The sequence below is a fragment of the Callorhinus ursinus genome, unplaced genomic scaffold, assembly GCF_003265705.2.
Source record: "Callorhinus ursinus isolate GAN/ISIS: 27379988/994484 unplaced genomic scaffold, GSC_fseal_2.0 scaffold31, whole genome shotgun sequence".
NCBI classification, from domain to species: domain Eukaryota; kingdom Metazoa; phylum Chordata; class Mammalia; order Carnivora; family Otariidae; genus Callorhinus; species Callorhinus ursinus.
In genome coordinates, this window is record NW_027397093.1 from 6,965,093 (window position 1) to 6,983,692 (window position 18,600).

The 18,600-nt window shown below is 57.5% G+C and overlaps 1 protein-coding gene across 7 annotated transcripts in view; it reads right to left on the reverse strand.

Moving 5' to 3' along the window:
• ZMIZ1 (zinc finger MIZ-type containing 1) overlaps positions 1 to 18,600 on the reverse strand; it is a 232,484-nt gene that overhangs the window by 90,540 nt on the left and 123,344 nt on the right. For all 7 annotated transcript variants that reach the window (XM_025850356.2, XM_025850357.2, XM_025850358.2 and 4 more), the window contains 3 exons: positions 16,822 to 16,930; positions 10,699 to 10,812; positions 3,432 to 3,537 (listed from right to left, as the gene is read on the reverse strand). In XM_025850356.2, coding sequence (XP_025706141.1) covers positions 3,432 to 3,537; positions 10,699 to 10,812; positions 16,822 to 16,881 — 280 coding nt within the window. In that variant the 5' untranslated portion in view covers positions 16,882 to 16,930. The remainder of the gene's footprint in view (positions 1 to 3,431; positions 3,538 to 10,698; positions 10,813 to 16,821; positions 16,931 to 18,600) is intronic.

Below are 18,600 nucleotides of genomic sequence, written 5' to 3' on the forward strand. Positions count from 1 at the left end.
ATGCACACTCACCACAGACATACGCTTACCACCACACACAGATACATACCTCCCCCCAGACCCAGATACATATCTCCAACAGACACACACACACACGCTCACCAACACACACAGACACACACACACAGTCATGCACCCAACCCCCCTGACACACACACCCAGAGACCCCTCTTTACAGATGAGGCCACGGCTCTGGGAGGTGGGCAACATGGCGGAGATGGGAGCCCGTGATGGAGCTGCCTCTGGAACCCGGGGTCGCTGCTCAGCTCCCTGCGGCCTCCACCCCTCTCATGGTCCAGCCTGGCAGACCCTTTATGCTGACAATGAAAGGAGCAGCGGAAGCCTTGGCCCTCAGGCTGGCGGCCTGCGTTCCCAGAGGAGGGGCCCAGCAGGGGCCCGGCTGGGAACCTGAGTCCTGAGGCCCCGACTTCTCCAGGAAGTGGGGGTGACCTGAGAGGCGGTTAGTCATGGCTGTTGGTGCCGACAGGGGTTTGACTCCGAAGAAGGGAATTAAAGCAACAGCAAAGCCACAGGCATTGCTGGGCCTCGGGCCACAGTATTCTCAGCTGTGGAACGGGTATGCTGAGGCCTCACCTCAGGGTCTATCATGTGACTTAACTGACAGCTACAATGCCTGGAAAAGGGCTCGATAAACTGTAAAGAGCTGTGCACAACTGGGAGTGCAAACAGAGGGAAGAACAAAGCCCTTGTTTCAGGAGGAGTGATGCTGGAAGTACCACTTAGCCGAGGGCAGGGCCACCCTAGAGTGACTTGAGTGAAGTAAAGGGCTCTCCCAGGTGGAGTGGCCTCCAGAGTCGAGGTCCAGAGTCAACTGTGATGGAGCGGGCAGAGACTGGGCCTGGAGCCAGGAGGCCATGGGTTGAAGTCCCATTTATGAGCTGTGCGGCCACAGGTAAGTCACAAATCTCTCTGAGCTTCAATGTCCTCACCCATAAATGGATACAACAGCCCGCGTCTCACAGAGCTGAGCACTGCAACAAAGTATGAGAGCACCTAACACATACCAGCAGGGGCCTGGTATGGGACCCCCCGGGACCCCCGAGGAAGGGCTACACAGGGACCTCAGCCTTTCCTCCACAAAAAGGAAGCAGCTGGGTCTTCTGGGACAACCCACTCTCCCGTTTTCCTCCACGCCCCCCAGCCCCCCCGCCGCAGGCCGCACTTTCCCTGTCTTGGTGTTGCCTCTTACACGGCGTTTGGAGTCATCCCTTTCTCTCCACTCTATCCCACAGGGAGCGGAACCTTCCTGGTCCAGCCACCAACACCCTGATGTCCCCAGCAATTTGCCAACCCGCTCCCCGCATCGACACCGCCCCCTCCCCACTGTGCAGTCTGTTCTTCCTCTGGCGCCGGAGCTATCTGTGCCGAAGGAGAGTTTAGCCATGTTCTCACCATTCTCAGTACAAAACCCACGACTCTCAAGACAGGCCCCATGCGTCTTCCTAACTGCTGTCGACTCCTGCCCCCGGGCTCTGGAACCACGGCCCTTGGTTTGGTTCTGCCACAAAGCCACGCTTCCTTCTACCTCAGGACCTTCGTTCAGGCTGCTCTCTTTACCTGGGAAGAAGCTCTTCCTTTTTTTCTTTACCTATGCAACCCTTCTCAATCTCTGGGCCTCAGGGAAGCCTTCCCCTACCCCGGGTGGTCTCATAGCATCCCTGACTTTACCTTCACGCAACTTACCACAGCTTGAATTTATGCACGCCCATGCACACATGCACACCCACATACACCTATGATTATTTGATATTTTTCTTTTCTTCTAGACTGGGCTTGGGGAAACCAGAGCCAATCACCTGATTTCATAAGTGAGGTTTTATTGGAATGAGCCATACTCACTTGTTTACATATTGTCTATGTTGCTTTTGGATAGCCTGCAAAGCCTAAACTATTTACTATCTGGCTCTTCATAGATGTTTGCTGACCCGTTGCTCTAGACTCTTAAGTTTCCCGAGGTGGGACCACGTCGGTCGCATCCCTCATCAGAACCCAGACCTGGCCAGGTGCCCGCATGGACCAGGCGCTCAACAGAGATATGGAGATGTTTCTTGGATAAGTAGCAGTTTTTACCTTGTCAAAATTCTATTGACTTAAGTTATTATTAAAACTGCAGATTCCATTAGGAATAGACACCACTTATGAGATTCCCAGACCATTTTCTGGCCAGCAGCTCAATACGAGAGCGCCATCCCAACGTGGGCTGGCACGGCAAGGGGCTCAGAGCTAGCCGCTGCTGCCCACACCTTCTGCAAATGACCCACAGTCTGCGTGCGTGGTCTGCAAACATGCACAAGGAGGAGCACGAACCCCCACTCGAGAGATTGTAGGTTGAGCAGGTTTATAAAAATACACCGTGAGATGTCTCTTAAACATTTTCATGAAGGCTGTTTCTAGATCTACTCCAAAGAACTGATTGACGAATTCAGAGAAAATGTCTGTTTTATTGTTATACAAAGGAAATAACTGATTTTCTTTTCTTTTTCAATGAATTACTCGAACATAAAAAAATGTTAACAATCTCTAGACACTGCTCTTGGCACTGTGGCACATGTATCTAGAACTGACAATGACCCCTGCAGGGTAAGTCTCATTGTTATTCCTGCCTTCCCAAGGGGATAAACTGAGGCTCAGAGGCCACACGCTCAGCAAGTGATAGGGCCGGGCTGTCCCAGGTCTGTCGGAGTGAGAGCTTACACCGTGCCCCCAGCTTATGCAGGGTAATGGGGATGATGGGAAATGTAAAACTGCATCTTTGGGGTGCTTAAAGCCCTCATGCACGGAATGCTGCCAGCACCACCTGTGGCCTCGGTTTAACCCAGGGGCAGGTGGTCCCATGCAATGACAAAGTGGCGACGGAGAATATTATGCAGAGAATACGATGCTTTTAGAACCCTGCATGTACCAATTCACGTTTATTTTGTGTTTTATTTTAAATGCAGCTGTTTTGCATGAACACAGGGTTAGGAATGCCCACTCTGGCGTATAGGCCTGGGCTCAAACCCCAACTCTGCCACTTTCCAGCTGTGTGGCCCAGAAACTTCTTCAGCTTCCCTGAGCCTCAGTTCCCTCATCTGTCAAATGTGGATGATCGCAGGGCTAACGCCAAGGGGTCATTACGGTGATGAAATGAGATGATGCATGTCTCCCTTTAGCCTGTCGGGGGATGGCGTGCTTGGGCCCGTCACTGGCCCCGAGGCACCCCTGCAGGACAGAACACTGCCTGAGAGGAGGGACAAGCCTCAGCCACGGGCTGCACAGCCCCATGGACAAGCCGCTGCTCCTTGCAGGCTCACGCCACACCTGGAGGAACCAAGGCACCAGCTGGCAGGGGTGTTGTGCAGCCCTGGGTTTGAATCCGGTTACACTCCCACCTCCCCGTGACACCTTTGGAACCCCCAGCCGTCACCTACCCGCAGACTTGGGAGTGAACTTGTCTCGGTTTGCAGCACACACCGCCAGCAGTCTGTAACCGAGGTCCAGGTCAAACCCTTGCTGAGCTGCCACCCGACTGACCACCTGCCAGCAAGAGAGAGAGGAAGGGCAGGGTGAGTCACGGCCAGCACCAGGCCTCCGAGCCCAGAGTGACGGATGTGTCCATCCAGCAGGCGAGGCAGGTGAGGCGGGCAGGCTAAGGCAGGTCCCCAAGATCAGGCAGAGCTGGGACTCAAACTGTGCCTCGCTCAGTCACTCCATAAACACTGACAAGCCCCTCCTCCATGCCAGGCCCTGGGAGCCTGGTCCCTGCCCTCAGGGGTTTCTAGTCTGCTGGTGGGCCTAACCCCGAACCCAGGCCCTGCGGCTTTCAAGGACTCGATCTGGCCACATTCCAGAGGGTGCTGTACTACCATGTCTTGGATGGCTACAGGCCAGGCCTCTGTTCCCCCCCTCCCCCGCAGGCAGCTCCCCAAACTCCCTTTTAGGTCCCGGTCCCAGGAAGTCTCCCACACCTAGCACCTCTCCCCATCCCCACCCCGAGCTCCTGCACCCACCTTTGTGGGTGCTTGCTGCCCTCACCTTCCAGGCATGGTCCCCACCCAGCGGCACTGGCCCCTCCTGAGTCAAAACCTGTGCCTAAGGAGAAGCACGGATTTAGGACACACCACTCCACGGAGCTGCAGCTTGGAGCTGCCGGACAGACTGCTAAGGCTTTTCCAGATGGACATGCCTATGCTCCTCAGTGCTCAGCTCTGTGCCAGGCACCCTGCAGTCTCTCAGACCTGGGCCCAGAGACCACAGGGCCCTCATGCTCCGCCTGGGGTCTGTCTCCAGTGCTGAGCACCTGCTCAGCACATGGGAGGCTTCCATTAGAGTGTCGACAGAAGCTTGCTAGCAGCTGTGTGTTTGGAGCCCCGAGGTCCCTCCCTTCTCCTTGAGAACCTCTGAAGTGTGGGCCAGAAGCGGGGGAGGAGAGGGACCGGGAGGGCTGTCAGTCCCTGGGGCAGTGTGGGGCAGGGTGCTCTTGGGGGGCCCCCAAACGGCTCCACAGGCTCACACCCATCAGGCTCCACTCCTTCCCCGCCCACTCCCAGGTGTCCTGCCACCCGCTTCCCTCAGGGACAGCAGCAAAATTAGGTTTCCTTATGAAAAAGGAAGGACCTTGGGAAATGGAGTTGGTGCAGGAAGCAGCGGGAGCGGCTACGGCTGAGTGGGAAAGGAGTGCTCCCAGATGTGGCAGCTCGCTCTTTTGAGGGAGGGAAGACTACGTCAGCAGGCCCCGAGACACCGCCTGTTCCAGAGGCGCTCAGAGGTCCTCAGAGAGCCTCAGGCTGCCATGGGGTTTGGCCCGGCCCCCCGCAACCATCAGAGTAGGTTCCCCGTTATCTGCTTTGTATTTAAGGGTTCTTTACAAGGGCTCTAAGGCTAAAAAGGGTGGGGACAGCACTAATCTAGGCCAACCCTGTCATTTAAAAAGTATGAACACTTAAGGCCTGGCCAGAGTGAGTCTGATAAACCAGGGAGGAGCCAGTGGACGCCCTCTTCCCAGGACCACCACCACCTTTTGGAATGGGGCGCCGTTCCTCCCACCCCCCCCACCCCCCACCTCCTGGGAACTCCTAGGAACTCCCTGGGAACAGGGCAGGGCATTCTCACTGTTTATTTCACTGTCCAAGCAGAAAAACCAAGGCCACTAGCTCTCTGTGGCCTGTTGAACATTTCAGGCCTGGAGACCAGCACTGTCCATTTAGCAGGTGAGGCAGGTAAGGCGGGCAGGCTAAGGCAGGTCCCCAAGATCGGGCAGAGGTGGGACTCAACACAGTAAGCCCAGAAGAGTCACTTCAGCTTAGATGTTGACTATCATAGCCTTTTCTTTGGCAGAACCTTGGGGTGGATGTAAGTGAGCATAGACAATTTATTTGGACTAGTGCATCAATGAGGCTGCTGTTGGTGGGAAATGTTGACAGAGGCAAACAGAATAATGAGAATGCTGGCTCCCCGGTAGGAGGGCTAAGTGAAAGCTTTGTAAGCAGTGAAGTGCCGAATTCTCACAACAGCTCCACGAGGTGGTATTATTATCTGTTTTACAGAGGAGGAAACTGAGTACGGGTATAAGACAAAGGTTATGAGTCTTGTCCATGATAGAGCCTGGATGCGATCCCAGGCAGTCAGGCTACAACATATGGGCTCTTTCCATGAGAGGATCTCTTTTTCAGCCCACAAAGGGTTAAGGTCTTACTCCCAACTGCCTGGAGAAGCCTCAGGCCCTGTGTTGAGGGCAGGAAGGCAAAGGTCCCTCTGTTTGGCCAATACTGGCTAATCCTGTTGCTCTGGTTTAAAAACACACACACAACAAAAAACCCAGCTAAATTGAGCAACAGGGGCCTGGTGCTGGTATAAGGGCTGTCCTGCAGGCCTGGGAATGTCTGCTTGTTACCAAATCCCCTGAGCCCTAGTGTTCAGAAGGGACGTTGGCAACAGCCAGCTTTCACCAAGCCCAGAGAGGGCAGGGCCTTGCTGAAGGTCAGCACGCCGCAGTGTGGCTAAGCTGGACCCTGAGGCCCTCGAGGCCTTAGGTACACCCCTTGGCTTCCTCTGGCCCAGCCTGAGGAACCCCTGGAAAGTCCTGTGAGGTGGGTCTGCCCGACAGTGGTGGGGAGGGTGGACTTAGCTGAGTAGCTGGTTGTGTCTCAGAGGCCTGCTCCCCCCCCCAGTGGGCACGGCACCCCCAGTGAGGGTCCTGTGTGTGGGTGGACCGGGAAGACCCCTCCTCTACAAAGGCCGGCGGGGAGCGGCAGCCCCGCTGCTGCCCTCTGCTGGCTGCCCAGGCCCAGCCAGCTCCCGGCACTCGGAGACCTAGCTGCACCCCCCACCCCGCCGGCCCCAGGGCCCAGGGGGACAGACCTACAGGTCAGGGAGTCCAGCCCCTCGTGCCAGAGAGGGAAACCGAAGCCCAGAGATGACAGAGGCCGTGTGCTCAAGGTCAGGCGGCCAGTTAGCCCCATCAAGGGGGTGTCTTGCCTTGAAAAGCGGTGAGCCTCCTGGCTACGAAGCAGGACAAGCTGCCTGGGGGATGCTAGAGAAGGGATTTCGGTTCCTGGCATGGGGCTGGACTCTGACATCCTCTGAGGGAGTCAGGGGAACCGGAGGCATGCCGACCTGCACTCCAATTCTTCCCCCCCGCCGGACTGTGCCACCTAAGGCAAGTTACTTAACCTGAGCCTCAGTTTCCCCACCTGTGACATGCCCTTTCCTTGTGAGGATGACAGCCAGGCCAGGCACACAGCTCAGTGAACACTATTTGTGAACATACCCTGACAGCTTCAGCAGCGAATTCTCTGTCGCTGTGGGGAAGTTCTCCCTGGAGAGATGGGGGCGGGGGGGCGGGGTCCTGCTGTTAGGCTAGCTGGCCTCTGTTTCCCTCTGCCACCTCCTCTCCTTCCTGTCTCCCCTCTCCTGTTCTCTGGCCTCCTCCTTTCTGTGCCTTGAGCGTATCAAGCATACTCCACCTTAGGGGAGAAAGGAGTGAGTCCAGAGAGGCCTGATTTTGAGGGGGATCCTCAGACAGGGGGCTCAGCCTTGCTGCTAGGGGAGGGGCCCGGAAGTGAGCCGCCAGCACAGTCAGGAAAAACCTGGTCTGCGGAGCAAGTGGTGACCAGGGCTCACACCCTCACCCCTTGGGAGGGGCTCCAGGGCTCCCACATTTCTGCATCGTGGGGGTCAGAGGGCCTGAAGGGGAGTGTGGGGCAGGGGCACTGCCAGCCGTTCTTTACCCCAGGGCCCAGCTGCAGTACGTTGAAAATGGGCCTGCTCGAGGCTAAATGGCTTTTAGTTTCTATCCTCCAAGTAAGCCGGGTCCAGAGGAGTTCGTTCCCAGGGGTCGCCCAGGGGACTGCTGTAACTGGGAGCACTTCGACCTGCCACCTGCATGGGGAGTGTTGGCGGGGAGCTCAGCACCTTTGCCCTGCTTAGGCCCCTGGGGCCTCCCACATCCCCTCCCTTCCCACGGGACATGGCTGGGGCTGAGGATGTGCAGGGGTACAGGAGGACCAGCCACAGGGCCTTGGGGGCTCAGGAGTACCAGCCTGGGACTGTAGCAAGCTGCTCCCCCTTTCTCAGTTGTCTTGTTCGTAGAGCAGAAGTGACGATCCCTTCCCTGCCTGGCCTGCAGGGTCTTCATAGGGATGCAAGGAGATAGGGCCCAGGAAAGTGCCTCCGGTACCAAGGGGGTCTGCTCTGACCTCCCCATTCCCTGCACTTCCCTGCTGCTGGTTCTACTGAGCTCCAAGGGACAGTCAAACTCAACATCTCTGCCACTGTGGCAGGTGAACCAAAGGCCCCTTTCTGCCTAAGCAGCAGGCCAGAGAGGCAGGGGTCAAAGCCCACCATTCAAGCAAGTGTGTGCCTTAAGCTGGCTTGCGATGAGGAGAGGCCCAGAAGAGCCGGCACTGAGCCTTCGCCCACACCTTTGTCCACACTGTTGTCCCCACCCCAGAAGCCATGGCCTCCCTGCTGTCTAGTCAGATCCTACAGGCTCCTCCCTGGGCTCCCTCCTCCAGGAAGACCTCCAAAATCCCTCTAGCCTATCCTACTAGGATGCTCCCCTTCAGAGCCCCTGTCCTCACATAAATCATATCCTATCACTCACCTGCTTAAGATCCTTCAAGGCCCCCCATCACCCTTCAGATAATATCTAAGCTCCTCTCCCCTCAGCCTGCAGGTCCTGCGTTGCCTTGTTTCTGCTTCCTCTGCAAGTTCATCTTGTATCCTTTCCCTCTCCTGTGCTCCAGCCTTTTGAGACTTTTCTTTCCTTCCTCCCTCTTTTTTTCTTTCCTTCTTCTTTCTCTCTCTCTCTCTCTTTCTTTCAAGATTTGTTTATTTATTTGAGAGAGAGAGAGAGAGAGCGCGAGAGAGTGTGCAGGAGCGGGGGAAGGGGCAGAGAGAGAGAATATCCGAGCAGACTCCCTCTGAGCCCAGAACCCAACGTAGGGGCTCAATCTTATGAGCCGTGAGATCAGGACCCGAGCCAAGGATGCTTCACTGACTGAGCCACCCAGGTGCCCCCTGAGACGTCTTTCTGTTCCTTGAACAAATCAAGCCTCAGGGTCTTTGCACTAGCGGTTCACTCTGCCTGGAGCACCCTCCCCTCTCCTGGCTGACTTCTTCTTGCCATTCTGGTCTCAGCTAGGGGTTACCCCCTCAGGAGGCTTCTCCTGAGCAGCACCCCACCCCCTCTCACGGGGCGCTGGCGTATGTCCTCATTTACTCCTTTAGTGTTTAGGGTCTGCCGCCCCCATCCCCCATTGGAACGTACACCGTTGACAGAGGTCTGCTGTGCTTGTTGCTCTGCCTCCGGTGAGCACAGGGCCTCAGTGAAGGTTTGTCAACTGGATAAATGAGTGACAGGGCTGGAGCAGGGCCAGTCACTGGTCAGCTCGTGCCCCTTTCATGCCCACCCAGACTGCCCAGGGCCATCGTCTGGTTCAGCTCTGAATCCCTACCTCCCAGGCAGGGCCAGGCTCGGGCCGGGCACTGGGGGACTGTGGCGGCCAGTCTGGCCATACCTCGTGGTGGTCCCCACCTCCTACTTGACTTATGGCTGCCGGCAGCTGGGATGGAAGCCGGGGGGGCCTCTGGGAACATCTGTCCTTGCCCAGGGGGCTTAGCCTGAACCAGGATCCCTGCAAAGAGGATTACGGGAGCTGGTAGAGGGAGGGGAGCCCAGGGGGCTGGAGGATGAGGAGGGTGGGGCAGTGTAGGCAGCCGCCCGATTTGGCCTGGTGGTTCCAAGGGAGCCAGACGGCATTGGCCTCAAACAAATGGGGAAGCCTGTACCCCTGGCCTACATCCCTACGGGCCAGGAGCATTTCCTTTAGAGGCAGTGGGGTCTTGGCTGTGTGACCTTGGGAAGCCCTCCCAGCAAGCCTCAGTTTTCTCCTCTGTAAGATGGGGATGATGGCAGGGCTAGCCTCATGGAGTGTGAGGACTCAGTGGCCGGCACAGAGGGGGTGCTTTGTAAGGACAGCCCAGTTATGTCAATCCTCCTCTCGCCCCAGGCCAGGGCCACGCTGGGCCTTTCACCTCCCTCCTATCTGGAGCTTCTCAGAGAACAGGGCACCCCCGGGCTTTACCTATTGTTCCTGCCCAGCCAGGCATCCACCTGGGCCCCTCCCCCCCAGCCTTGGAGTAGCTGGGCTCTGTAGCAGTCTGTTTACCCATGTCCTCTTCAAAGCTGACTCAGGGCCTTCTGAGCAGCTGTCCTCGCTGGCCACCAAGCCTCCCTCAAGCTCACGTGGCTGGGGTCATTCACAAGCCGTGAGCTCCTTCTGAGCGGCGGTCGGCTGGCAAGCTCCGAGGCTTGGCAAATGATGTCACAAGCTCCGGGCCTGGCCCTTACCCAGCCCGCGTCCTAGGCCCTCACGGAGCTGAGTGAACTTCGGCTCTCTGGGCTCTGCTGTCCATCTGGGCCTTTGCACATGCTGTTCCAAGTGCCTAGAACGTGCTCACTCTGCCCGGCTGCTGAGGGGAACCCCGGTGGAGGTGTCTGGGGCTCCTTCCCTCGGGTTTTCCCGCCAGCCTCCCCACCTCCCGGGCCATCAGCGCGTCCCTGCTCACGGCTGCTTTTCCCTTGCACATGGCTCTCTCAGCCCACTCTCTCCACATCAGGGCTCCCCCACTAAAGAGGGACTCGGGCTTGGCCACGTCTTATTCTGTGGTTTCCTAGGACTGAGCAGAGGGGATCAGACGTGATAGATGAGGGATCAATCAGTGTTTATTTAGATAGATGGATGGCTATAAGAGGAGCTCAACAGATGCTTCTACGAATGGACAGAAGGATGGATGACTATAGAAAGCTCAAGAGATGTTTGCCCAACTGGATGAATGAATGACTGGATAAAAGATGGCTAAAAACCCTCCACGACTCTGTTTTGCTTCGGGTGGAACATTCACCCTCATCAGACTCGGAACTTCCCCCCAGGCAGGCCCTGTGCTTTCCCATCGAGTGTGGGGAGCCCACCTCATCCTGAGGGCTGTCTTCCCATCAGACCGGCTTCCCCAAAGGTGTATGTTGGGGGCAGGGCACAAGCAGAAGGGCTGTCCGCTCCAGCGTTGGTGTCTTTCTGTCTCTCATCCTCTGTTGTCTGGGGACCTCCCTGACCCCTGGACAGGCACACGAGCCCCGGGGGCATGCTCCCCGGGGCTCCAGTGCAGGTGCGGGGGCTGGGGGGGATGAAGACTCACCGTCAAACAGCCCATCAGGCTCTGCTCGAAGGGCCGCTGGAAGGCTCGAGGGTCTCCGCACCAGTCCAGCAGCTCCGTGGCGGCATTGTGGAAGTTGGCAGGGTTCTGTAAGTGCTGTGGGAGAGGGAAGGAGGCAGTGTGAAGCTCCAGCAACAAGGCCAGCAGGGTAGCATGTGGGTCTGAGGTGGGAAGACCCCAGGCCTCACTGGGGATGAAGCTTGAAGAAAGGGGGTGCAGGACTAAGGAGACTTCTCAAACAACCTGTCATTCATTTTTCCGTGTGCATCCCTCCCACCCAATCCTTGCAGGATGGGGATTAGTAGCCCATTGCAAAGATAGGAGAACCAAGGTCTAGAGAAAGACAGTAATATTCAAGTGTTTTCTGGATGCTGGCTGTGGGGGCAGGTAAACTCTGCAGAGTTCAGGAGGGTGGCCTGTGGCCCCCATCCTTGGGGGGCTGGCTCTCCCCAAGCCAGGGCAGGGGCTAGCCCTGGAGATTCCTTCTTGATGAAGGCCGCTCCCCCTAATCACCACCACCAACACAGCCCGGGTCTGGAGGCCCCCCAGCTCTGGCTTCAGAGAAAACTCAGCCATGGCCAAACAGGGCAGGGGTCAGGTGGGTTAGAAAGAGGTCTCCGGGCCAAACCCAGCTTGGGAGTTGAACTATAAGCACGCTGTGCCCAGGATATTCTTATGCCAGGGTCTGGCATATGTGGCTTAGCTCCCCAAAACCAGATTTCGCAGGCCTAGTCTGGCTAAGCTTGGGGGCTTGTTGGCATTGTCGGGAGGGGTCCATGCCTGAGCTCAAGCCCCTTCCAGTCAGGGGATCTGAGTCGGCAAGACACTGAATCCTGGGGCCAAGGCTTCTAGATCCTGCTTCAGACCCAGGCCACAGGGCTGCCAGGGTGGGCGGGGGTGGCTTCATTCTCTAACACCTGCCCAGGTCTTCCCAGGTCCCGCTGAGTTAGACCTTAGCCCAAGGGATGAGTGACTTGCCGAGGGTCACAGAGCCGCTTAGGGGCAGAGCAGGAATTTCAGCAATGGGTGTCACGACTGTGGGTCCTCCAGCGGGACACGTAGGGTGTGTCTGCAAGGGTCGTAAGCCAGCTGCAAAGGGGATGGTGGGACCTTCTAAGGCCCCTGTTGCTTTGGTGCTGGGAGAGAAAGGAATAGTAGCTTCCCCTGGGGGGGTGCTCTATTCCAAACTGCAGCGCAAGTCCGCCTTGGAGCCAAGGCGGGGAGGGGTCTTAGTAGCCGCCAGGTCCCAGAATTAGGAAGGAATGGAATGTACAGTGGCACTGAGCCCCTGTGGGGCAGGACCCCAGGGGCTCCCTCTGCCTTCGCATCCTGCTAGCTGCTAACCCAGGGCAGTCCTTCACCTCCCCGAACCTCAGCTGTCCCATCTGTAAAAGGGGGGTGACTGATCATGGCTTGGTGGAGGGAATTTTTATTTCTTTTGTGTAGGGTTTCATGACTATTCTTACAACGTGGGTCGTGTAAGAAAGATTTAAAAATGGATGGAAGACAGTGAAATGAATTAGAACATGGTGCCTCTACGGGAGGGAGCAGTGAAGGCGAGGAGGGAAAGCGAGCAGCGGTACAGCCCTCCGTCACGGGGCCAGGGAGACAAGATGAGGCTCCTGCGGCCCCTGGCAGGGCGCCTGGCACGTGGGGTGCTTCCACGTGGGGCTGCCCTTGGCCCTGACTCTGGCTCCTGGAGGCTCCCCTGGAAGCACAGCTGCACTCGGCAGCTTTCGGCCCTCGCTCACACAGGCTCTTTCTGCAAAGGCAGAGCTCCCTGCTCTTGATGTGTAGGAGACGGGAGGAGCCTCCACATGGAGGACAGGGCCCTTTGAGAGGGCAGCAGGGGGTCCTCACCTCTGCCTCCAGTGCTCACTCTCTAACATGGGCCCCTTCCGAGGCCAGAGGGAGGCCATCCGGGCTGCACGTGGAAAGCCATACAAATTGCTAATTCCCTGTCCGGCGGCCTCTCTCGGCTAACTGAGTTATTCCGTTTATTTACGTGATGTCACACCCAATTAGCAGGGTCAGCAGCCACCACATGCTGCTCTCAGAGCTGCCTGCCCATAGCACCCTCACCCTTGGCAACCCCTTTGGGGCTCCGGGCTCACAAGTGGCCTCTGAGGCCCGTCTCGGGGGCCCAGTTTGTTCTGGTCCCCGAGCACGCAGCCTTCCATATCATGCTCAGCCCACCTCCACGCTTCTCCACCCTTACGCCAGCCAGCTCATGTGGCCTTCAGCTTGGGCTCTGGGTGGTCACCGCTGGGCACGACTCATTGGTAGAAAGAACATAGGCATCCCATTCAGTGGTTGCTGCTCGGCGGCTCTGTGGCCTTGGCCAAGCCCCCACCCCTCTCTGCTGTTGTTTTCTATTTCGACTATGAAGTCCCTGGGCTGCACAGAAACGGGTGACCTGGATCAAACCCCATCTCAGCCACTGAGCCCCACAGTCCTGGGCGTGTTCCTGAGCTTCAGACCCCTCACTGGTAAAATGGGGTGCTGACAGCCTGCAGGGCTGCCACACAGCTTAGGAACAATTTAAATCATGCCGTCCCCATGAGAGAGTCGGTGCCAGGTAAAGACTGCTACTGCTCTGACCTCTGTACAGTTTCTTCTCTCCTAGGAGCTCCTGGAGAGTAGAAATAGTGCCCTGTTCACCTCTGTAACTCTCAAGACTGGCGCACAGCCAGGCCCACGCCGAAACGGGTGGTGAGCCGTTAACTGTCCAAAGGATGGTCCGTGTAGGCCGGCAACCTGGCCACTTCAGAACAGGTCCCTCGTGGCATGTGGAGTAGCCAGGGCTGGATGGGGGAGCTTGGCCAGGCTTGGATGGTCTAGGGATGGGAGCACAGATCCGAATCATAGGCAGAAGGCCCCCTGGGTGTGGCCATTACTGGATACTAATGCCTCACTTCCCACCAGACAGTCTGCCTGTCTCCACAATTCCTAGGAAGATCTGGGTTATATCCACTGGCCACTGAGTCTGTTGGGGCAGGATTAGGGGACACCAAAGCCTAGACCTATTGGATTGGCTACCCAGAGCAAGTGATGACTGCATCTTCTTATTAGTCCATCTGTGAACCAAACAACCTGTCCATCCAAATGAATCAGTCCATCCATCCATCCATCCACCCATCCATCCATCCATCCCCTTGTCCATCTACCCATTCAACCGTTCACTACTTTATTCATTTCCCATCCATCCATTCATCTACCTATCTATCTGTCTATCCATCGAAAAGTTATCCAACCTCCTGTCCATCCATGTATCCATCCATCATCTGTATCTACCTGCCTAACTGCGCATTCTTATGTCCATCCCTCCACCCTTCCGCTCATTCCCTTTGCTAGCCATCGATCAGTTCACCCCTCCCCTGCTCCCCCTCTACTTATGTGGGCCCTGGCCTGGGGCTGCACTAGGCTCTGCTGACTTTAAGATGAATATAGCACATCCTCTGCCCCCAAGGAACTCAGCCTGGGGGGAGGTCTGATATGTGCCCCACAGGGCCGATGGCTCAAGGGAGAAAGAGCAGGGTGGGTGAGGCAGCTGGGTGCCCAGGAAGCAGTGGGGCTCAGAGATGGGGGGTGCAGGTGCTCAGAAGAGCCCGTGGGGCTGGGGGAGGCTGCTGTGGAGGAATTAGCCAATTTGTGTGGCTTTGAACGTGCAGCCCAGATGTGTCCGTGACCTCTGAGTGGGCCCCATTGTAGAGAGGGCACTGGTTCTCCCAGTACTTGGGGCTGAGATGGGGGAAAGGTGGCTGAGCCAGAGTCCTGGAGGGAAGAGAGGCAGCAGGGTGCTTGGGGGATGGCCACTGTGAGCAATGGCTAGAACCAGGGTAGGGTGGGTGTGTGTCGGGGGGAAGCTGTGCTTAGAAGTGAGGCAGGGCTGGGAGTCCGAGGCTGCAAAGCCCCGATGAGGCCCAGCCAATGCATCTGTCATCCTCAGAGCACGCAGACCTGCTTGCCTTTCTCTTCTGATTAGGAAAGAGGACGTCTGAGAATCAGCAGTCTTCAGCCAGACGCGCCGCCCTCTGGGGAAGCCGTGGAGCAGACAGACATCAAGTGCTGAGCTGTGTCTGACCGGAGGTGTGGAGGGGGATGTGGGGGGTGTCAGGAGCTCTGGATGGTCCAGGGGGGCATCTGGACAGCCTGCTCACTCTCACAAATGCATCAGGGTCTGACCCTAGCGCAGAGCTCTGGGCGTGTAGGGGCGTGTGTGTGTGTGTGTGTGTGTGTGTGTGTGTGTGTGCGTGCATGCACATGCATGGGACAACAGGCTGGGGGGCTGGGCAGCTGAGGAGATCCCTGGCCTTCCAGCTGCCCTGGCACACACCAGCTGGGCGTCTCTTATGCTATTCTACAGACCGAGTGGGGTGAATTGGCGGCTTAATCAGGGTCAGGTAGCTAGCAAGTGGTGGAATGGGGGCTTGGACTGGCTGACTGGTCAATCTGAGCCCTGGAGGCCATGCTCTGAGGGGGTAAAGGGTACCCTGATTTCTGGGGATACAGAGCCAGCCATGGGAGAAAGGTCAGGTCATGAGCAGGTTTCAGGAGGAGCTGCATGCCTGTCCCTAGGAGGGGCTCCTGCCGGGCAGTGAGACTGTGCTGTTGAGGGTGGGGGCCACTGACAGCAGATCCCTCAGGGCTGGGAGAAGGTGGGCCACAGGTTGAGCTGGGAGAGGGCCTGCAGAGCACCAGGGAGGAGGCGAGTGCAGGGCTGGAGGGAGGGCACCGTCTGGCTTCTATTCTGTGACGGTGAGCAGAGGCATAATTGGCTTTTTGGGGGAGCTGTTGGGCTGGGTTCAATCTGTAACAAGTCTTCTTCAATTTCCTCTCCTCAGACCCTGCCCAGGCTTCCGAGAGAGCTCTGCTTGATATTTATGAGAGGACACATGCCCTCGTTCCTGAGGACCGGCCTCAGCTCCACTGGGCCCTGGCACTCAGGGAGGGCAGGCTGCTGGGGGGTGGGGAGGGCTGGGAGCTCTGCCCCCCAGGGGTCCTGAGGCCAGCGGCCCATGCTGGTGACCCAGAGGCCTCATCCCAGCGCTTGCCTCCCCACTGCTGAGGCACTGAGGACAACAGCCCCTGCCATCCTGTGACAGCCTGGACCCTTGTGATGGGTGGGGAAACTGAGGCTCAGATAAACAAAGCCTGAGACCACGGGGGTATGTGGAGGCATGAGGATTTGGGCCCAAGTCTCTTTGACGTCAAAGCCCACGCCCCTTCTACCATATCGCTCTCTCCTGGAGTACAATAACACTCAGGAGTCTGCATAGACCCTGCCATGCAGGGCTGCAAAGAGGTTGCGGCCAGAGGGCGGCGCACCACTCCTGGTCAACACTGGGGGGCGCCTGCCAACGCTGGCTCAACCAGGCTTCTTAAAGTGGGGCGGAGGGGGGAGGTGCTCTGAGCCCACCTGGAACATGCCCCACCTCTGAACAATCCCGAGAGAATGCTGGCAAGCAGATGGCCTCTTGAACGTGACGTGAGCCTGGGCAGGAGGGGGAGCTTGCTGTCCTCAGGAATGAGGCACGCCTCCCGCCCCCCCAGCACAAGTGAAGCTGGGCTGTGTGACTTCAGCTGACTCCCTTCTCTAATCCATGCCTCAGTTTCCTTTTCTGTAAGATGATCTCATTTCCCAGAACTCTTCCTTTTCTGTTTCTTTATAGAGAACCACGGAAGCAGAGGGCTGGGGAGCTTAGGTCTGGGAAGGGGACTAAGCACTTTATTCCATCTTCACAGCAGCCCAGCTAACACAGCAGAGCCCAGAGAGGGCATGAGGCTGGCCCCACATCACACAGCTGGGAAGAGAAGAGGAGGGGAGGGCAGGGGAGGAGATGGGGAGGGACAGGGCAGGGCTGGCACATGGGCCCTGGTGTGTGATGTCAGTGTTAGGCCTGTCTATGCAGCCACGTTCTCACGGGGTGGTCAGAGAGACTCGGGCAGTCAGCCCTGGCCTGCCACCACCACCCAGCACCCAAGAGGCCCAGCTCCATAGCTGGGCCAGCATCCCTCCCGCTCGGCCTGCCTTGCCGGCCCTGTCCTCGCCAGCTGGGCCAGGCTGGGCAGGGAAGGAGGTGTAAGCGCGGGCCACACACCCACCTGCTTGATGCACTGTAGTCGGTCATTGGTCTGTTGGATGTGCCTGTCCATAGAATTCATTCTGGCCGTTTCACTGGGTTCTACCCGAGAGCCATGAACGTTGTCCAGCCTGTGAAGACAGAAGAGGGTGGGTGTCACCGGGGTTGCACCAGGCCTGACAGCCCCAGCACCGACCTGCTGGCCCCAGTGGCTCCCAGCGGGTTCTGGGCTCCTTTGTGAGCTGTGGTGGCCTCCGTCCCAGCCAGCCCCGCGCTGAAGGGAGGAACTTCGGCCATAGCTGCCTGGCCCATGGAGAAGCCCATCTGGACTGAGGGCAGGAGGTGTTCCTGGGTGTTCTCTGTGGATGACTCACGTCAGCACGGGGTACGCATGTCCGCCATGGGACATGGAACAGCACATGTGGGCACACACATTTCTACACACGTGTGTGTGAGTTGGGGGTTGCTGGTGGGGATGGCAACCTCATCTTCAGATTCCCAGTTCAGGCTTATTAGCTACTGACGCAGCTCTGTGTGTGTGCATATGCATACACATGTGTAGGAGTCTTCCCATGTGGCCCTCACCACGTATGTGGTGTAAGTGCACAAAGTGCCATGGGTACCACAATCCCCCCACCCCAAGCCCCCATGCTTTCGAGTTCCTCACGCTACGAACCCCAATTCCATTCTTCCCTTGCCTTCCTGGGAAAGAAGGGCAGGTGTAAGCGCCACCTTCTCTCCAAGACAAGGAAACTGAGGCTCAGAGGGGGACAGGAGTCACCCACAGTGGCACAGGGAGCCAGAATCAGAGCCCAAACCAGGAACTAGGATTCTGGCTGCCAGCTCGTGGCTCAGAGGGTAGGGTCCATGGATGTCATGGCCACCAGGCTCACTTCCTGAACAGCTGTGGGCCTCGGCAATTCTAACATGAATGTGACTTCCTCCCAGAGGGTGAAGCTAAGTGGAGGAAGCCCCCTCAGCTCCAGAAAGCCCCCAGAGTCCCCAGGCCTCTGCAGAGAGGCCAAATGGCAAAGGAGATATGAAGAGAGAGAGAGAGAGAGAGAGAGAGAGAAAGTTGGAGACAGAGGAGAGAGTCCATCCACTGCTCAGTGGTCCAGGTCCTTGAGCCAAAGCAGAAGCCTGCCCATGGCCGCTGGGTTTGCTCTCCCATAACCCAGTGGGCATTTCAGGCTACAGACACAGGGTGCTGGACAGAGGCCTATGGCCCCCGGCCTTCTCTGCTCTCCTGCGGCACTGCCCCCCAGAAGTCCCCTCATCTCCTGCTGTGTCACCAAAGGTCCCATTTACCAAGCACTTTCTGTATTCTCTCCTTTACTTTTCATGCCCACTCTGTAAGACTAGAATTACCTCCATTGTACAGATGAGGAAACTGAGGTCTGAGATCTGAGATCAGCCAAGTCCCCACCACTAGTAGGAGCCTGTCTGCATCCATGTCCTGGCTCTCTGCGAACACCCATCCCGCACGAACACCCTGGCTCTCTGCGAACTCCCATCCTGTGCGAACACCCTGACTCTCTGCAAACACCCATCCTGTGCGAACACCCTGGCTCTCTGCGAACTCCCATCCTGTGCGAACATGTCCTGGCTCTCTGCGAACACCCATCCCGCGCGAACACCCTGGCTCTCTTCGAACACCCATCCTGCGCGAACACCCTGGCTCTCTGCGAACACCCATCCTGTGCGAACATGTCCTGGCTCTCTGCGAACACCCATCCTTGCGAACATGTCCTGGTTCTCTGTGAACACCCATCCCGCGCGAACACCCTGGCTCTCTGCGAAC